The 20,032-nt window shown below is 39.4% G+C and overlaps 1 protein-coding gene across 1 annotated transcript in view; it reads left to right on the forward strand.

Annotated features, from left to right (window-relative positions):
- Nucleotides 1–5,504, forward strand: part of KLKB1 (kallikrein B1) — a 60,945-nt gene extending 55,441 nt beyond the window's left edge. The window contains exon 16 of the mRNA XM_070757582.1: nt 5,286–5,504. Within this exon, the coding sequence (XP_070613683.1) occupies nt 5,286–5,359 (74 nt within the window). The 3' untranslated portion in view covers nt 5,360–5,504. The remainder of the gene's footprint in view (nt 1–5,285) is intronic.
- Nucleotides 5,505–20,032: the final 14,528 nt, after the last annotated feature.

Raw genomic sequence — 20,032 nt, forward strand, 5'->3', positions numbered from 1 at the left:
TTATTAAATGAACTTTTCCATATCACTTTCATAGAGGCCACCTCCTGCCATAACTCCCCTCATGGCAGTAAAGTTGCTGCCCTCACATGAAACTGGATCTGTATTTAGATGCTTCTGTGAGGGAAATGTGGTGGTAAGGGGTGAACAGAAGGCAAAGGAGCTGTATAGTTTTTTTTTTCTTCTCTCAAGTAAACTCTGCAAAAAACAACAACAGCTAAGTAATGAAAATTCTTTCTGGCAGTTACAACAAAAATAGCCACAGAGGGACTCTGCAATCTGGTTGTCCTAAATTTCCATAAGATAGAGACAAAAAGGAAAAAATGTGTGGAAAAGTAATATAAAAATGATGACAATAATGTTAGATTATACAGTAAATATATGTAGTAATTTTCCACCGTGAAGAGTTAAGGCAAACGAACCTTGACCCCATGTTTGATAACTTTATTTTTATTACATAGCTGGCAAAAATAAATGGGATATTCTTCATGCAAATTTAACAAGGCAGCAAAAATAAATGAACAATTAACAGAGCGTGGTAATGATTCTTAGGGAGTAGGAAGGCCAAAAAAGGAGAAAGGGGATTTTTGGGACGGGGGTTGTAAACTACAAACTAGCATAAACTGAAATGATAAAAACCTATTGAAATGTAAATGAGATCATTATTAATTTCTGCCAGCTTTCAGCCAAATTTAGAATCCCAGAAATAAGGACAGCACACATTGAAGTTACAAGAAAGAATGAAGTCTATAATTATTTTCATTAATCCCTCTGTCTGTAGAATTAGCAGGCAGCCTCCAGGTTAAAAAAAAAAGGGGGGGGTGATATTTCTGAAGTGCTGGTGCATTTAAGGTTCAGGAAAAAACAATCTAAGCTTCTGTCCTCTGGCTGAAATGCCTACTGAGCTGATAAGGTGAGACTCACATTTCATTTAATAAAAGGAAAAACACAATAAAAGAGAGATGAAGGGAAGCTGCAATGTTTTTTGCCAGCAGGGATTTGCCTTTTAACTGCCTTCTATTGAGCTCCTGTGCCACTCTTTGGGAGGATATAATTCCCTGTTCCCATCTATAGAAAATGAGCATTCATTGACAGTTACAGTAGAAGTGTCCAGGTTTCACTGTATATTCACTCAACTCCTACAGAGAGCCCACAATTGTGGGATGTTACAGGCCTTGTGTCACCTACGAAATCAAACTCTTCATATTGCCCTTACTGTGAAGGTAAAAATAATGTATTTCAAACAAATGGACAAGTTGGAAGGCAGGCTAAGAAAAGAAATAGGACATCTTCCCTCTCTACAGAAGCTCCAGGGATCTGGAGGGAAGAAAGAATTTAAACTGAGGTAAATCTGTTTCATGAGAGATGGTCTTGTTTATAAGCGTGGGTAAAAAAACTATTGAACTAGAAACAATGCATAAGATTACTTTTTCAGTCTAATTTATTGTCTCTGATAGCAACTGCTTCTATTTATTTGTGTATTTATGTATGGATGTATGCACAGTATGTCATAAAAATAAGTACAGCCCGTCATATTTTGTAAATATTTTGTAAATAAACTGTATATATTTTCATGTGACAACACTGAAGAAATGACACTTGGCTACAATGTAAAGTAGTGAGTATACAGTTTGTATAACTGTGCAAATGTACTGTCCCCTCAAAATAACACAACTCACAGCCATTAATGTCTAAACCGCTGGCAACAAAAGTGAGTACCAAGTACCAACTATCATTTCATCAGTGTTGTCACATGAAAAGATATACTTAAATGTTTATAAAATGTGAGGGGGTGTACTCACTTCTGTGACATACTGTATATAATAATACATTTTATTTACGGTCAAAGACCATCAATATAATATTAATAATGAAAAGGAAAAAGAATAGGAAACAGGACTTTTGGCTGAGCAATCAAGATTGACCCATTGTAACTATACAAGAGATGTACATATTCCGCTATGAAGGCAAACATTTGCGACGAATCCCCGCTGCTGCCACGCAGAATCTGGCCACCTGTGCCGTAATCCTGGCCTGCTCATCCCCAAGCAGCCACCGGAGATAGGCAACGTCCGAGGGCCAGGATATCCCGCAATAAGTGGTAAAATATGCTTTCTCCTAATGTCAGTGTAAAAGGAGCATCTCAGGAGCATGTGTCCCTCAGTCTCCACGTCTCCTGAGCCACAAGGGCAAAATCTTTCAGTGGCTGGAGTTCCCTTGTACTTGCCGTACAAAACAGCGGATGGAAGCGCACGGCACCGTACAAGAGCAAATGCCTTTCGATGGCTTGCTGACTCCAGCTGTCCTAGGTATCTTGCAGGAGCCACAACATATCTAGTGGCATCTGGGGCCAGAAACAGCGGAGCTCTACCTAAGTCTATGTATGTATGTATGTATGTATGTATGTATGTATGTATGTATGTATGTATTTTTCACATTTCTGAATAGTCAATATATCTGAAAGAGAGACTCTGGGTTGTTTTCTATCAAACATTAAAATATAAAAACAGTACATAAAAATTAAGATGTTAGAATTAAAATTTTGACATTTTTTTAAAAGGGGGAGAATGATTAATTAAGCTCCATTAAAAATTAATTTAAAAAGCAAAGATAGAACTCTGAGGACACCAATGAGCCCCACAGCTGTATGCTTGTGTGGCTCCTCATGTAAGATCTCAGACCCATGTTTTAACTCTTTTTCAGAAAGCCAAGAGAATGGCTCACCTCACTTCTTTATTATTCCAGCAGGGTAGAGGCCACAACAGAGAAGGCTCTCTTTCTAAATCTCACCAGTCAAAATTCTTTAACTTAACATGCTTTGCAATCAGTGAAGAGCTACCAAAATTTTTACTAGCACACTGTGGGCGTGGTTTATGCAGGATGCACTGCATTTTCTTTCAATGCAATTTAGGTGCTGCTGTGGTTAGCTCTGGTCCAGCTCCTGCCCCAAAGAATGTGCAGGTGGATGTGGGGGAGACATCCACATGCCGCAGGCCTGTTTTGCTCCTGATGGAATCTGATGATGAAGCCTCCTCTGACCAAGGAAGCATGAGTGACAGGGAAGAGGGGAGTTTGGCAGACAGCCCAGGAGGAGATCAATCATCTGTATCATCCTTGAATTCTGAACAAGAATTAATGACACATCCACGCATGCATAGAGTGATGAATAGGAGACAACAACTAAAGGATTATTACAAGACAAAATGAGGCCACCTGTGGTTGGGTGGGGCTCCAGTAATTAGGGCTGCTGCTATAAATAGCAGTGTGTGGGTTTGGCCGTTGTGAAAGAGTATCTGATCGCAGTTCTTCAGGAATCGTGTGTTGCTGTTTTCTGGACTTTGTTTGTTGCTTTTTCACGCCTTTGAAACCAAAGCAGAGCAACGTGTGTGTGTGTGTGTGTGTGTCTCACTTCGTTGGAAGAAGAAGGGGTGTGAAGTTTCTTTACAGCTGCTAGCTAAGTACTTAATGACTGCTTAAGGGAAATTGTACAGACTACCCAGTTGTTTTGGGATGAGTGCTCTTTGCAATTCAAAAAGAGTGCTTAGTTTATTTTGAATTTTGTGATAAAGAACATTGTTTTGAATTTTCAAACGTGTGTGTGTGTTGAATTTTCGGGAGGCTCCTACCAGAGAGCCCAGCAGAACAGTTGCTTTGGAGTAAAACTCCATTTTTGCTATCCCACTGCATCCCCCCCCCCCATCCCACCCCTGTTTGCAATATACCTTCCCTGACTGACTGGGTGAAATGGGCCAATGTAGCCTGACTCTGTTCTTTGTAAGATATACCCATTTGATTTTTTGTGTGGTATAGGGAAAATAGCAACTTTTACATCAGTTGCTTCTACCTAGCAGGTCAATATAGTCATTGGAGTCCTATATTGTGTTTTCTATTTTTCTATATGATTTTGTTTAAGTTGCTGCAGTTTTATATCCATTTTATATTTAGCAATCCTATAAATAATTCTGAACAGTTTTATATCTTAATCTCCTTTGCCTCTGGACATTTTACTTGTGTCTACTTAAGTTGTAATATTTACATTCTCTTTCCTCTGTTCTTTTGAAATAAAATGTTATTCTGCATAAGTCACTATTTTTTCTTGACACAGTTAAATGTGAACTGGTCTAAAGCAACCTCTTCCATATTCCAAGCTTTGCACTTATCTCAGATCTATTTTGCAAAGCATATGCTTAATTATTTCTAGCTCATTCTAACATTATTTGAAAATATACAGTATTTTATTTTAAAAATCTTTTCAACCAGTGCATTTTGGTATCAATATATACATCTAAACTAAAATGGTTTTACTATTGGAATCTTATTATTTCCGGCTTGAAGTCTTCGGTAGGTGTTTAATTTACTTGTGTAATATTTTGTTTGTTACAGACACCTGGCCTATTCATTGCTAAGCAGCTTCTTTCTAGAATTCTTTGCATCGCTTTCTGTGTGATAGAAATTCAATGATTCTGCCTCCCAGCGAGCTATTTTTATGCCATTGATGCATGCTGTCATCCCTGTAAGACTTATCATTGGGGAAATTGCATGATGACACATTCAGAAACTGCGATCTGTTGAAGAGCTCTAAATCTACAATTTTGCAGCAGTCTATGCATAGATATACTCATGAAAAATGTTCAAAGGAACCAAGCTTTCTCTTTATCTTTGAGTGATTTACCTTCCAAATCTGATCAAGTAAATCACAAAGATATGAATTCTTTTCATCTGTCTCCTCAACCAATTGCCAATTTTCAGACTATTTTTTTCCTACATAACAAAAGAGAAATTGTCTACCCACTAACAGATAGTTCATCTGCAATAGTGCATACATACACATTCAATGTTAGTATGCTGTTGTTCTCAAGGTTGCTTGATTCATTTGGGTGCAATATAGTCTCTTGACTTCAATCTCAGCAGCCGTATCAACTACATATTGTTCCTCTTATAAGGTTATCAAATTCTCATGGTCCATTATTCAATATGCATAGTAATGAATTGCCATTAGTTTCTTGTTCATCACTTCATCACTTGCCATTAGTTTCCATTCGCCATTAGTTTCTTATTCATCATTTGGACCCCTTGCAACCATCCGCTCCAATAGGAAAGAAAAATATGTGCAGACAGATTTATGACCACAATTCAGCTCAACATTTCTGTTGCTAACCAAACAGCTGGTAAGTGACTTTTGCCCACTTCTTTGACCTTTATTGCCATAGTTGTTAAGTGAAACACTGCAGTTATTATGTTAGTAATAGAGATGTAAAGTTAATCTATTTTCCCAATTGACTTTGCAGGGAAGAAGATTCCAAAAGGTTATCATGTGATTCCAGAACACTGTAGCCATCATAAATATGAACCAAGCGTCTGAATTTTGATCCTGTGACCTATGCTGCAATGCTTGTAAATATGAAAAACAGTTATAGCTCAATTTTCAGAGCTGATGTAACTTTAAACAGTCACTAAACAAATGGTTGTAAGTCAAGATCTATGCACATTAAATTTTTTCATAGAAATGATGGATCTCTGAAATAATTTGCAAACCACCTCCTTGTTCTTTCAACATAATGTGCCATGATGATGGCTCAGTTTGGAGTAATTATGGCAACCTCGTTTAGGCACTAAATTTTATCTTATGTTTAAATGCTGGTCTCTGGTCAGAACCAATTGACAATGAAAGTTTTTGGTCTACTTTGAATTTGTTCTTTTGCAAGTTAAAACGCTGCAATGTAGGGGTTTGTTGTCATAGCAATATTTCCAATAATTGAACAGTCTCACATTGAATTCCATCTACACTGTTTTGAGGATCTTTGAAATAAATTTGAATAAATTTGACTCGCTAGTTGTATCCAACATAATGATGAATTTATCTTTGAATAATTATCGAAGGATTACATGCATCTCTTGTTGGAAGGATTTCTTTGGCACCCAAGCTTATCATTTGGAAGATGTGATTGTACTGTCTAATGTTCTTCCTGAAGTCATTTGCAGTAGATTCATCCTTGATATAGAAATTGAGGAGTGCATTAGCTAAAGGTTGCAACTTGCCTATCTTATACAACACAAACTGTATGAAGTTTCCTCAGCAAATAGAAATGCATGACAGTGAGGCTGGACTGGCTGTGGCACCAATATTAGCATAAATATTACATTGTGCAAGTTATGGATTTTTAAAAAATCTTTCTCTGTTTCCCCCCCCCCCTTAAAGGCAGATATTGTCATGTTGAGGAACTCTCTCAATAATTAGTGTTTGCCGCATATTCTCAAGTTGATTTTCTTTTCCTTCTGCAGCTTTTCTTGTCTTCTCATTTTGTTCTTTACTTGTGAGTCTATTCTTTACTTGTGACCCTTTCACCCTCCATTTTTTCATCTCTCCTCTTCCTTGTCATGTCCGAACATTTGGTGTCATCTCTTGACCATGATGTGTCCCATTCCCACCTTTTTTCCATGTAACATAATTACATTGGCAATATTTTAATCTAATTTAATGTATTCTTCTTTTTTTTTACCACAATGTTGTATATTTCCCTTGTTACCTCAGAACAGTCCGGAATTCCTGCTGGCTTCTCCATTGAGTTGCATTAAGTTGTCAAAGACAGTTTATAAATAGGTTTATGCATTGGTGGACTACGAGCCAGAATGCTAAATTGTGGTCACTGCTGCAGCTCGTACATTTTTGTGGAACCAGCACAATTTTGCTGCTGCACCGGTGGAGGTAGCAAAATCACGCATGGAGCTGCAGGTGCGCCCGTGTTTCGGCATGCACAGAAGCAAAAAAATCCTTGGCGAAACACGGGTCTACCTGCAGCTCCATGCGCGATTTTACTACCTCCACTGGTACAGCAGCAAAATCGCTCTGGCCCCGCAAGAACTGATGAGCCGCGGCAGCGAGCAAAATTTAGCGTTCTGGCTCATAGCCTACCGCTGGGTTTATGTGAACTCCAGAGAGTTGGAGCATGAGAAGTGGGCAGTATAGGCTTAGATTCTTAGAATGCAGTTTTGGGAAAGACTATGTTGACAACTTGGAAACAATCTGCTAATAAACTCCCTGTTCTTGGGAACAGTGACTCCACCTCACTTACAAGAAGGGTAATCGGGACTATTGAAACTGTAATTCAATTGTTTAAATGTTTCTGGGAATCCAAAAATTTCAGTTGGGTCATATTGAGACAATTGAATTTCTTATTTTGCTTCAGGTATATTTCGGGGATGATGGGAGGGAGGGCAAGTATCGGGATGGGATATTTTCTTGAACATAAGCTCTAGTAAATTCAATGGGATGAATTCCTGAATAGAATGTGTAGAATTGTGCTATAAATAGACAGCTTTAAAAAAATTTAGTATCAGATTTTTCCTCCAGTTATTCATCACTGAAATGTTTTTCCTAAAAATTTTCTTGCATATTTATTTAGAAAATATGTGTCTACTCATATAAATGAGTAGCTCTAAATGGCTAACAACAATAAAAAAACAATTTGAAAAGTACTATAAAATACAATTTTAATAGCAGTCATTATACTTCTTTAAAAAAAGAATGATGACACTTTACACAGTAAAACCATGCATATCTCACACCAGTCATAACGTGATCTTACTGTTTCAGGGAAAAAACAAGTTTTATGAAAACTATCCCCTTATTCTTCTCTTCAGGAATTTATTTTCCCTTTAGAAAGAAGTCTAGAGCACAGCATTATTAAAACTACCCACTCATATTTACTCATATCGCAGCTGTTCTGCCTTTTAGCTTTTTTGGTATTCAAATAACTTAAAGCTGAAAAGGTCAGTAGGAGTAATCAGTATTCTGAGCTAGTGCAATATCTATTGCAAATATAGCCACTAATTTGATTATCAAATGAGATCTGATGCTCTGAGAAAACAAGAGGGGTATGGTGGGGAGAGGCAGGGTTTATTAAAGTCAACTCTCTGTGAATACTCCCAAGGGCACTGCTAGTTCTTGCATTAAGAGAACATCAGTGCCTGCCAAAAAAGATTTATTAAGACATGTCAGTGCATATATTAGCCCAATGGCTCAGAGAGTAAAATAAAAAGAGTGAGAAGGGGGAAAATGCTTAAAGCCCCACTAGATCAATCTTGACTATCTCACCCAAAGATTGGCTCCACAGTTACAGCTAATAGTTTTGAGATTCTTTTCTAATATATGCCAAATGAAAAATACAATGAATAACTCCTTGCTTAATAGTTCCTAGAATGTACATCTCCTAGGTGGTGAAAATGGCTGGTTCTAAGAGTAATGTGATGCAAAAATAATAATAAGTTTATTATTAAATAATAATAATTTAATAATAATATCAATAAATTAACAAAAATAGATAACTAAATAAATAATAATTAATAAAAATAATAATTAGAAAGCATCCAGAGATACTTTACAAGAAGTGTCCTCCACTATTCTACTCCCAACAGAATACCATATGCAACCAGACTTGAAATACTAGGCTTAGAAAGCTTAGAACTACATCACCTTAATCACAACTTAAGCATAGCCCACAAAATCATCTGCTACAACGTCCTCTCTGTCAATGAATACTTCAGCTTAACCACCACCATACACGAGCACATAACGGATACAAACTCAAAATAAACCGCTCCAAACTCAATTGTAGAAAATATGACTTCAGCAACCGAGTTGTTAATGCATGGAACTCACTACTGGACTCTATTGTCTCATCACCAAACCCCCAAAACTTTATCCTTAGACTATCCGCTGTTGACCTCACCCAATTCCTTAGAGGTCAGTAAGGGGCCTACATAAGTGCACCAATGTGCCTACCATCCTTGTCCTAGTTTTCTCTCTTATTAGTACCAATATCATGTATATAAACAGTGTTATTTCTTTGTATATTACCAATATGTACTTAACAAAAAGAAATAAATAAAATAAATGAAATAAATAAGGGAATAAGGAGATGAAAGGCTCTCTATGGAAAGGATTGGTGTAAAAATAAATATTCCACCAGCTTTACCCAATCTGTTGGCCACAAGATAGCGAAGTTGGGAATTCTGGGACAACTGAGTTGGGAAGGTTGATAAGCACCAAATAAGAGTATATGTGTTAGCAATCTGCTGTGGAATGTATTTGTTTTCTTTATTCAAAAATAGCAGCTGGTACTACAAAAGAATAATAAAAAATGAGAGATTTGGTAAAAAAAATGTATTATAATTGTTGTATCCTGAAATGGCTACCTTGTAACTCCTGTAAATAGTTTGTTCCTCTTTCCAGCGCTGTCTGAGCCGAAGCAGGAAGTCGCTCCTGATTGGCTCAGACGCGGCCGGCTCTAGCTTTGGCGGGAACCGCAAAAGTATAAAAGGAGCGGTTTCTCCAGGCAGAGTCAGTCGGTACTCGCTGAATTGTCACTTTGCCTTGCTGAGCTGTCACTTGTTATCTGAGCTGAATAAAAGTACCGATTGCTCAAACCCTGCCTCTGGGTCTACTTCACTGGCGACGAACGGACGGAAGAAACATCGCGTGCAATATGAACAAAGTCCAGATCGGCCAGGCTCCGGAACTCTTCGATCCCGAGAAGACAACCTGGGACGAGTATATGGCCACCTTCGAGATCTTCCTCGAGGCGGCGGGAATAGAGGACGCCGAAGCCGATCGCAGACGGGCTATTTTCCTTAATTACTGCGGCCCAGAAATCCGTGGACTTGCCCAGACTCTCACCGAACCGCAGCAAGCAAGAACCGTAGCGTGGGACGTCCTACAGGAAAAGCTAGCGAGCCATTTCAAACCGACCAAACCGGCCATGGTTTTTCGGCATCAATTTTCCATGATGGCTCAGAAGGAAACCGAGTCAATCAACCAGTTTACAACGCGGCTTCGAACGGTACTTGCTCAATGCAAGTTTAAAGACCCGGAAGCTCGCCTCACCGACGCCCTGGTTTTCGGCATGAGAAGCGCTACAGTGAGAAATAAACTCCTCACCGAAGAAGAGCCGACTCTACAAACCGTGATTAAACTAGCGCAAACCGCAGAAGCAGCCGACGCAGCAGCGAGAGAATTGAAAGAGCACGGAAGGCGAGAACTCATTGCCAAAATCGACTCCGCGTCTCCCAGCGCCGTGGAAACAGACGACCTCAGCCAACCAACTCTCAGCGGGGACAACTGCCTCCTGGTGCAAGACCAGCCGAGACACCTTAGAGCTACTCACCCAGCCCCATGCGCGGGCTGCCGGGGAAATCACCAGCGCCATCGATGCCCCTTCCGAGACGCTACATGCCGCCGTTGCAACCGGAGACGCCACATCGCCATCGCATGCAGAGCAACAGCACCAGAAGAAACATTCGCCACACCGCAATACCAGCGACCTCAAAACCAGACCCCCCAATCGCGAGAAAGGAGACCGTTCCGCAACTCGGGTCAAAGGAACTACTCAACCGCTAACCGCGACTACTATAGAGGTAACTCTCAATTTTCCGTGAATAACACGGCAACCAAAAAGGGGGCTAAAATTGTTATCTCACTGTTACTGAATAACCAGCCTTGCTCAATGGAGCTGGATACGGTCTCTAGATATACCATCATGCCCTGGGAGAAATTTAAACTGTACATGCCTAATGTGTCTAAGGCTGACCTAAATCAAACCTCTTTAGTGATCAGAGACTTTCAGGGGGGAGTAATCTCGGTCCTGGGAACAGCAAATGTACCTATTGCATTCAAGAATGTTAAATGTACCCTTCCCATGCTTATTGTAACGGGGGCCAAGCACTCTCTTCTGGGTTTAGCGTGGATGGAACCGTTGGGGATCGAAATTTCGGGTGTGTGTAATGTAAATTGTGATAATATGCCTAACTTTGTGAAAGAGTTCCCTGAGGTGTTCAGCCCCACCTTGGGCTTGTATAAGGGGCCCCCTATATCTTTCTCTATTGACCCCAAGGTCCCACCGATCAGACTAAAACCTCGCAGGGTCCCCCTTCCGCTTCTCCCCAAACTAGACATACAGCTAGATAAACTTATTAGCCAAGGTATTTTGGTCCCTGTGGAACAGGGGCCATGGGAAACTCCTATAGTTACACCCCTGAAGCCAGATGGTTCTTTAAGAGTTTGCGCTGATTACAAATCGACCCTGAATAAGGCACTCCAACACCACCCCTACCCCATCCCGGTTGTGCAACAACTGCTACACTCCCTGGGGGAGGGGAAAAGGTTCGCAAAGATCGACCTGGCGCAAGCTTACCAGCAACTTCCGGTCGATGAACAAACAGCAAACGCTCAAACAATTGTAACGCACAGGGGGGCTTTCAAATGCACGAGGTTACAGTTTGGGGTAAGCATAGCCACAGGAATATTCCAGAGCATTATGGAACGCCTATTGTCAGGGGTAAATGGGGCCATTCCATACTTTGATGACATCTTAATTGCAGGGGAAAACCAGGAACAAGTAAACAAAAGAATAAGGGAAGTACTTAAGAGGTTACAGGACAAGGGATTAAGAATCAAGCCTGATAAATGTGTCTGGGGAACCAACAGTATAGAATTCCTAGGATATAAAATAGATAAAGAAGGCATCCACCCTACAACAGAAAAGCTGAGAGCAATTAGAGAAGCCCCAGAACCACGAGATAAGAATGAGCTACAGGCATTTTTGGGCCTCCTTAATTTTTATTCCGTTTTTTTAAAGCAGAAGGCAACAGTAGCAGAGCCTCTCCATCGTTTACTCCAGAAGGAAGCTCGCTGGACATGGGGGAAAACTGAACGTGAAGCTTTTTCTCAAATAAAGAATTTATTAACTTCTAAAAGTGTAGTAGTCCAATATAGTGCTTCACTACCCATTAGGCTCACGTGCGACGCTTCGCCGTACGGCATAGGAGGAGTCCTAGCTCACGTTCTACCTAATAAGACAGAGGCCCCAATAGCATTTTTTTCAAGAACCATGACCAGCACAGAGAGGAATTATAGCCAGTTAGACAAGGAGGCTCTAGCATTAGTGGCAGGGGTAAAGAAGTTTCACAATTATATTTTTGGAAGAAGTTTTGAGCTAGTCACTGACCACAAGCCCCTACTAGGTCTGCTAGCCCCCAACAAGCCCACTCCACCTTTTATGTCTCCAAGACTAATCAGATGGGCTCTTTTCCTCTCAGGGTACCAGTATGAGCTCACCCACAAGGGGGGGAAGGAAATCAATCACGCAGACGGCCTCAGCAGGTGCCCCATAACAGACTTAGTGGAAGACCCTGTTCCTTCCACAGATGTGTTAATGATAGAACTCGAGGATAACCCACTAACCACAGCAAAAGAGGTAGCTGCACACACGCAGCAAGATCAAATCCTTAAACAAGTGGTGAACTGTGTTCTAAAGGGATGGCAAAATGATGTTGTGAAACCTGAATTGTGTGATTTTAAAAACAAAAGACTTGAGTTATCGTATGTAAAGGGTTGTTTGCTGTGGGGGGATAGAGTGATCATCCCCAAAAGCCTAAGGGAAAAGGTACTCAAAATGTTACATGTGGGTCATCCTGGGATTGTCAGGATGAAGAGCCTGGCAAGGGGACATTTATGGTGGCCAGGGCTGGATGCTGATATTGAAAGTTGGGTTTCAAAGTGTGAACCGTGCCAAGAGTCACGGCCCAGTCCCCCCAAAACAACTCCGGCTGAGTGGGAACAGCCTGCTGGTCCTTGGTCTAGAATCCACATTGATTTTGCTGGCCCAGTGGGGTCCCAGTATTTTTTAATAGTGGTTGATGCCTTCTCCAAATGGGTGGAAATAATAGCAATGAACAACATAACCACAAGTGCCACCATCAAGGTATTGAGTAGACTGTTTGCATCCCATGGTTGCCCAGATATCTTAGTGTCTGACAATGGGCCACAGCTAACAGCCAGGCAATTCGAATTGTTCCTAGATGGCCTAGGGGTCAGACATGCCCTCATCTCGCCTTATTCGCCCTGGGCTAATGGATTGGCAGAACGTTACGTGCGGGTGGCAAAGGAGGCATTGCGCAGGTCAGGCCCTGGGGATGTGCAACAAAACTTGGACCAATTCTTACTCACCCAACACATCACCCCTAACTCGCACACACATGTAAGCCCTGCAGAGTTATTGATGGGAAGAAAATTGAGGTCACCACTAGACAGGTTAAACCCAAGGTTCTGTGTTAATAATAACCAAATGTGTGTAAAACCTGAAAGAGAAATGTATTTGGGACAAAATGTATATGTAAAAAGTTTTGATGGAAATGTAAACTGGATGAAGGGAGTTGTTGTTAAGCAAAATGCACCAAAGACTTATATTGTAAAACTAGAGGATGGTCGTTTGTGGAAACGACACATAGACCACATTCGGAAGCGAACAGAAAATCAATTGCCACAAACCGCTGACATGGACTCTCCCCCTTCAACAGACTTTAGTACATTGCCCGAGTTAAGAAACACGCAAAGAGACTTATCGGGCCAGGGGGAATCATCCAGCGACGCCGAGCCATCCTCATCCTCCGAAGCCTTCGTTGGGCCCGCCAGGCCAAGTCCGCCGCGCCGGGAGAACAGCGGCGAGCCATCCTCCACAGTCAGTGTCGAAGGAGAAATTGAACTGCGCAGGTCAGCGCGAGCTCCTCGGAGGCCCCATCGATTGGACGATTTTGTCACATGGCTTTCTTGATGGATGTGTCCAACTATGAGGGGAGGGGTGTTGTATCCTGAAATGGCTACCTTGTAACTCCTGTAAATAGTTTGTTCCTCTTTCCAGCGCTGTCTGAGCCGAAGCAGGAAGTCGCTCCTGATTGGCTCAGACGCGGCCGGCTCTAGCTTTGGCGGGAACCGCAAAAGTATAAAAGGAGCGGTTTCTCCAGGCAGAGTCAGTCGGTACTCGCTGAATTGTCACTTTGCCTTGCTGAGCTGTCACTTGTTCTCTGAGCTGAATAAAAGTACCGATTGCTCAAACCCTGCCTCTGGGTCTACTTCAATAATGTTACATCTTTGGTAACAAATGCATAGAAAGATTAAACAGGCAGAGAATTGTCTATAATATTTATGCTGGCTTGGAGTATTCGCATTTATTTATTTATTTATTTATTTATTTACTGACTGACTGATTGACTGACTGACTGACTGACTGACTGACTGACTTACTTACTTACTTACTTACTTACTTACTTACTTACTTACTTATTTACTTACTTATTTATTGGATTTGTATGCCGCCCCTCTCCGCAGACTCGGTGATAAAAAACAGCATGTAACAATCCAATACTGAACAACTAAAAAACCCCTTATTATAAAACCAAACATACATACAAACATACCATGCATAAATTGTAAGGCCTAGGGGGAAAGAATATCTCAATTCCCCCATGCCTGACGGCAGAGGTGGGTTTTAAGAAGCTTACAAAAGGCAAGGAGGGTGGGGGCAATTCTAATCTCTGGGGGGAGTTGGTTCCAAAGGGCCGGGGCCGCCACAGAGAAGGCTCTTCCCCTGGGTCCCGCGAAATGACATTGTTTAGTTGACAGAACCCGGAGAAGGCCCACAAAAATTATCTATTGTCTGGGTGCAAAAATTATCACTGTCTCTATTTGCTTTTTAAGTCAGTCCACCACAATCAAAACCTGCTTCTGCTGGGGGCCTTCCTCAGCTTACATATCTTCCTCTTTCCAGAGAAGTTTGCACAAATGGATCAAAGCAATAATTGCTAGTTTTTTATAGGCAAAAATTCTTTCAATTAAATCTCAGGATTAATGATTGAATGAGTATGTCAAGAAGAACATTAAAACAAATTTAAAATCCTGATGTGTATAATTTTCTTTCTTTTTGAATATTTTTTTTATTATAAGATATCTAGTTTATATTCCTACATTTTCTATATCTAAAAGTTATATAGAAAAGAAATCCTGTTTGGAAACAGGATTTTAAAAGAAATTTATTTTGCACTTTATTTTTTTTTGCTGTTTTTGTTTCCAAGTACTCAGTTCTTAATATTTCTCTCCAAAATAATTTTATTTGAACAGGTTGTCCTCTCTTTATTTCTTCTTTAAGATTTATGGATATGCCAAGTTTGTTCATTCCCTTGATTGATGGTATAACATTTGTTCCTTTTGGAAGGTCTTATATAGTAAATGTTCATGCATTTTTACTTCTGACCTGTCAGTGTTGTGGTCCTTTCTTATCTAATCATCTAATTTACATTAAAGAAACAGACTTTACAAGCTGTACTTTTAGCCATTACATATGGTTCTGAGAGTTAGCTGATTCCTTGGAGAGGATGATGACAAATTGAGAAAGAGCAATCTCATTTATATATTTGTTGGTTTTTAAAGGCTATTCACTGTTTTCAGCCTAGCAAAATGATCTGAAAAGCTCAACCTGTCCCGTCACTTCTGATCACGCTGAGTAATAGCTTTCTACTTTCCTCCTCTGATCCTACCAGAGCTCCCTGAGAGGTTGGTATAACTAACCATGCATTTTGGATGACTCAGACAACTTTGAATGCAGAGGGGAAGACTTAGATTGAAAAAAAAACCCCCAAGATTTGAAAAATATGAATTTTGTTTCATTGAGAACAGCTAGTGAAAAACAAACCACAAAGCATCTGGGCTTTGTACTATTCAGAAAAGTGCAGTGAAAATGGGAAATGGCAATAGGTATTAGCAGAAAGTTGTGCTGTGCAGTTTTGAAACTGGATTCTTTCTTCCAAATGCAGGTTATACTATCCCATTGTTCATTGAAGAACTATTAAATATTGTTTATTAAATATGGGGCAAATGAGACAACTTTTTTCCTTTCATTCAGGTAGCAACATATCTTTGCGGAGAAGGAAAGGAAAGGGAAAGAAGGGAAAAACATATTTTTCCCAGAATTATAGACAAAAATGAAGTATTAATGAAGCATTATTATGGCTGGTACTACCTCTGATTTGTTTTGCTACAGTCATTCAATTTTATTTGCAGATCTTTGTATTTTGTTCTCTTCTCTATTTCTTCTTCTTCTATTCAGCTGTCTCCGGGTACTGCCATATTGATTTATCCAGATTTATTTTATCTTTTTTATTGACAACTGTTACATCTGGGTTGTTATGTAGCAAGTGCCCATTTGTCTGAATTCTAAAGCCCCAGAGCATTTTAGCTTCTTCTAATTTATGGTCCCACCAGTTTTTGCTTGCAGGCAAATGGTATTTCTTGAAGATCTTCAATGCACCATTCTTACTATTTTGCCATGCCATTATTTGCAGTCAGTCTGTGTGATTTTCTTGCAGCAGCTAACTAGAGGTGGGGGTGGTTATGTTTCTCCAGCGTTTTTGCAGAGGTGGCATTTGCTGTCTGTTGCTATCTTCTCAATTCTGTTATTGTATACATTGGGTCTTTGGTCTTGTACAGCCAAAATTAGACCTTCTCCCTCTTTTTCAACTTTCCTGCTCTTAACTATTGCCATATCTTATTGTTATCTGCTTTGTCCACTGTTTTGTTTTAACATACTGGCCATGTAATGCTTTATCTTCCCAGTTCCTTTTTCTGTTCTTCATTTGTTCTTTCTAAAAGGCCAATTTGTCTCTCCAGTACTCAGTTGTTGTTAAATTTATTTTCTGACCATCTTGCAGTTCGAGGAAACTCTGACCATCTTACAATGTGATCAATTATATAAATATATAATATATAAACATCAAGACTATAAAAAACAGATTAAAATTACTAATTACTAAAAATTCAAGCAAAGATATAATTTCCCAATTGTATATGCCTGTCTGATCAATCTTACCAATTTCATCTTTCTCCCATATTTATTCCTTTGTATAGATAAGATGCAATTATATATATTTTCTTCTGTGTAAAGAAGACACATTTTATCTTATATATGTACTTTATTTAATGTAATTATGTGAAACCATAGTGTATATGATATTTATTCTTGCTTCTTAAGTGCTTAATAAAACTGACTTTGTAAGAAAGAAAGAAAAAAACACCCATGATCCAGAACCCAGTCCCAAATGGGACTGAGATCCCAGATTAGTTTTCTGATGGAAATCACCTAATATGCTGCTATTTAAACTTTCAGTACACCAGGAAGGAATTACTTTGGAAGCAAAACATTTTAGTAGAAACTCAACTCAACTTACAAGTTTGAATAAAGTCATCTGCAGGTTGAACCTCTTGCATAATTTACATCAGGCTTCATAAAACATTCTGGTGGCTTGAAGATCAAAATAAGTTTTAATTTTTATTTCCAAGTTGCATTTTAGTATTTATTTTATTTTAATTTTATTTTGTTTTTTAATTTATTTCAACATTTAGTTGATTACATTTGTGTGGACATTGATAGCAACAAAATGCACCCTTTCAAAAACTAACCACCAATTTTCCATTAACAGTAGAGGACAGAATGACAAGGAGACTTTTTCTCCTAAGTGTTACTGCTCTCTTCACAGATAAGGATGAAATTCTGCAATCAATTCTCTCTTCTGATAGACAGAAGAGCAAGTAGAAGAGGACAATCAACAAAATAGCGATACTAAAAATACTTATTTCTTGTTGATTAGTAAGGTCAGAAAAAAATTGAGGGAAGATACTGTTTTCTGCTTGAAAGCAAGAATGAAATTGTGCCATTTAGGGAGGAGATTTATATATACCTGGCTTTTGCCTCCTATCTCCAATGCAAACAGTCAGATGATTCAGATCTTTCTATACTTGGCACTTGTAGAGTGAGATATAACAATTGTGTTGATGGGCCATTTGTCTTTTAAAGCTGTCTCTTAAAATTGTCCTATAATTCCATATAAATCTTTACATAAGAAAAGATAATAATATCTTTTATTAAAAATAAAAGATAAAAGGAAAAGTTTCATTCTCCAATCATGTCTGATTTTGGGAGCCATGGTGGTGCAGTGGTTAGAATGCAGTACCTCTGCCCACTCCAGGAGTTCAATTCCGACTGGCTCAAAGTTGACTCAGCCTTCCATCTTTCTGAAGTCAGTAAAAGGAGGGCCCAGATTATCGGTGCTAATATGCTGATGTTATAAACTACTCAGAGTGCTATAAACCACTGAGGAGCAGTATGAAATCTAAGTGCTATTGCTATTGTCATCTCTTATCTGAGGAAGCCAGTATTTTCCAAAGAAACTTCTACCAGGTTAATCATGTGGTCAGTGTGACTATATGCTGAGGCAATACTGTTACCTTCCCACTGAAGTGATCATCTATTTATCTACTCGCATTTGCAAACTTTCAAACTGCTAAGTTGGCAAAAGCTGAGACAAGTAATGAAGGATAATCCCTCATTGGCACTAAGGTTTTGAAGTCAGTCTGTCAACTGACAAGCTCAACATCTTTAATTGTTGAGCGATTGCGCCCCCTCATATCTGTACATAAGGATGGAAAACAAACCTGATTTTGGATATAAGGTGCTGGTGAGATAACATCACTGAAGGTAATGAAGCTGGAATCAGAGGCACCCATAATATGATAAATGCTCTGGCCTATCGTTTTAGGAAAATCAATGCAGATATAAAATGGACAAAGTTTGCAATATTTGGCTGCCCTTTCAACATTTCTTACCATACATCGCAATCCTACTCCCACTCCCACAGAAAGCTGGCATTTTATAAAGTTTAAAAAACAAAACAAAACACTAGGGTCATAAATAAATACAGGAAGTCTGGTGGAAGATTTATATTTTAGAATAAAATATTGTTGTAATTTTATGTACACATGCAGTTTGATCTACTTCCTCAACCCTAGGCAGATGACAGATAATAAAAAAATACATAATAAAAAGAACAATTAGATTAATCATTAAAAGTAGTAAAGACATCAATGGGTCCACGGTTTGTCCTGTTCTGAAAAAGCCAGCTTTTTTGATAGGTGATAAGAATGATGATGTTTACTATACAATTTCAGCAAAACACAGCTGAGGGGAGAAGAAGCAAAAGGAATGTGTGTGGCTTATGAGCCACAGATCCCTCCCCTTTTATACAGTGTATAGGCTTAGAAAGGCAAAACTTTTAGTGCAGCTCTGATTTTCTCCAACTCTATGCCCAGCAGATGGAATAGCATTAGTTGAACTGAGGATGTGAAAGCTTTTTTTAGATGTATATGCATTGGAGTGAAAGATAAAATAACAGCAGCAAGAGCTGAAGCCTTTGAGATAAAAATAACTTCAAAGGTAACAACAAAGCCATGGAGACGGAAGTGAAGTGAAGGAAGCATTAGAAAGTCAGCAATCTAAGCACGTTTCAGTGGACTGAGATGAAACAAAGTTCAAAACCTTAGGAGATATTCAGGGTTTTATGGCCAGAAATAGAGATGATCAATAATGCATAATATTTGTAGCAAGTGATTGAGATGTGGGATCTTGGGTGCTTTCGGAGCTTGATTGTTTTCTTGCAGATATTTCATTAGCCAAACTAGGTAAAGTCATCCGTGCTAGTCTGCAAGAAAACAGCCAAGATCAAAGACCACCAAAGAACCCTCAATAGTGGTTATGTCAATGGATGCATTTCAGATGTCAAGGTCAATTTTACAACATATTTTTAATGCTCTGGCAACATTGGTGGGAAAAATATAGAGCTTTATCTATCAACTATCTATTCATGCGCAACTTACGCCTACAAAGAAACGCCCATCCAAGCCTTTATTTATTTATTTATTTATTTATTTATTTATTCATTCATTCATTCATTCATTCATTCATTCATTCATTCATTCATTCATTTGATTTTTATGCCGCCCTTCTCCTTAGACTCAGGACGCCTTGCAACATGTTAACATTAGCACTTTTTAACAGGGCCCAGTCTATTGTCCCCACAATCCAGTTCCTCATTTTACCCACCTCGGAAGGATGGAAGGCTGAGTCAACCTTGAGCCGTTGATGAGATTTGAACCGCTGACCTGCAGATCTACAGTCAGCTTCAGTGGCCTGCAGTACTCCACTCTACCCACTGCGCCACCCCGGCTCATTACCTGACTGCTATCAGTAGTCCCAAAAGGGAATGTTGTGGTGTTAGAGGGGCAATTTTGTTTTTATAAACTCCTCACAAGTTCAGTAGAATGCTTGTGTTATGATTAGTGCCATAGATATAAAAGCATAGATCATAAAAGGAACAA

This window comes from Erythrolamprus reginae, chromosome 7 (genome assembly GCF_031021105.1).
Source record: "Erythrolamprus reginae isolate rEryReg1 chromosome 7, rEryReg1.hap1, whole genome shotgun sequence".
Taxonomy (NCBI): Eukaryota; Metazoa; Chordata; class Lepidosauria; order Squamata; family Dipsadidae; genus Erythrolamprus; species Erythrolamprus reginae.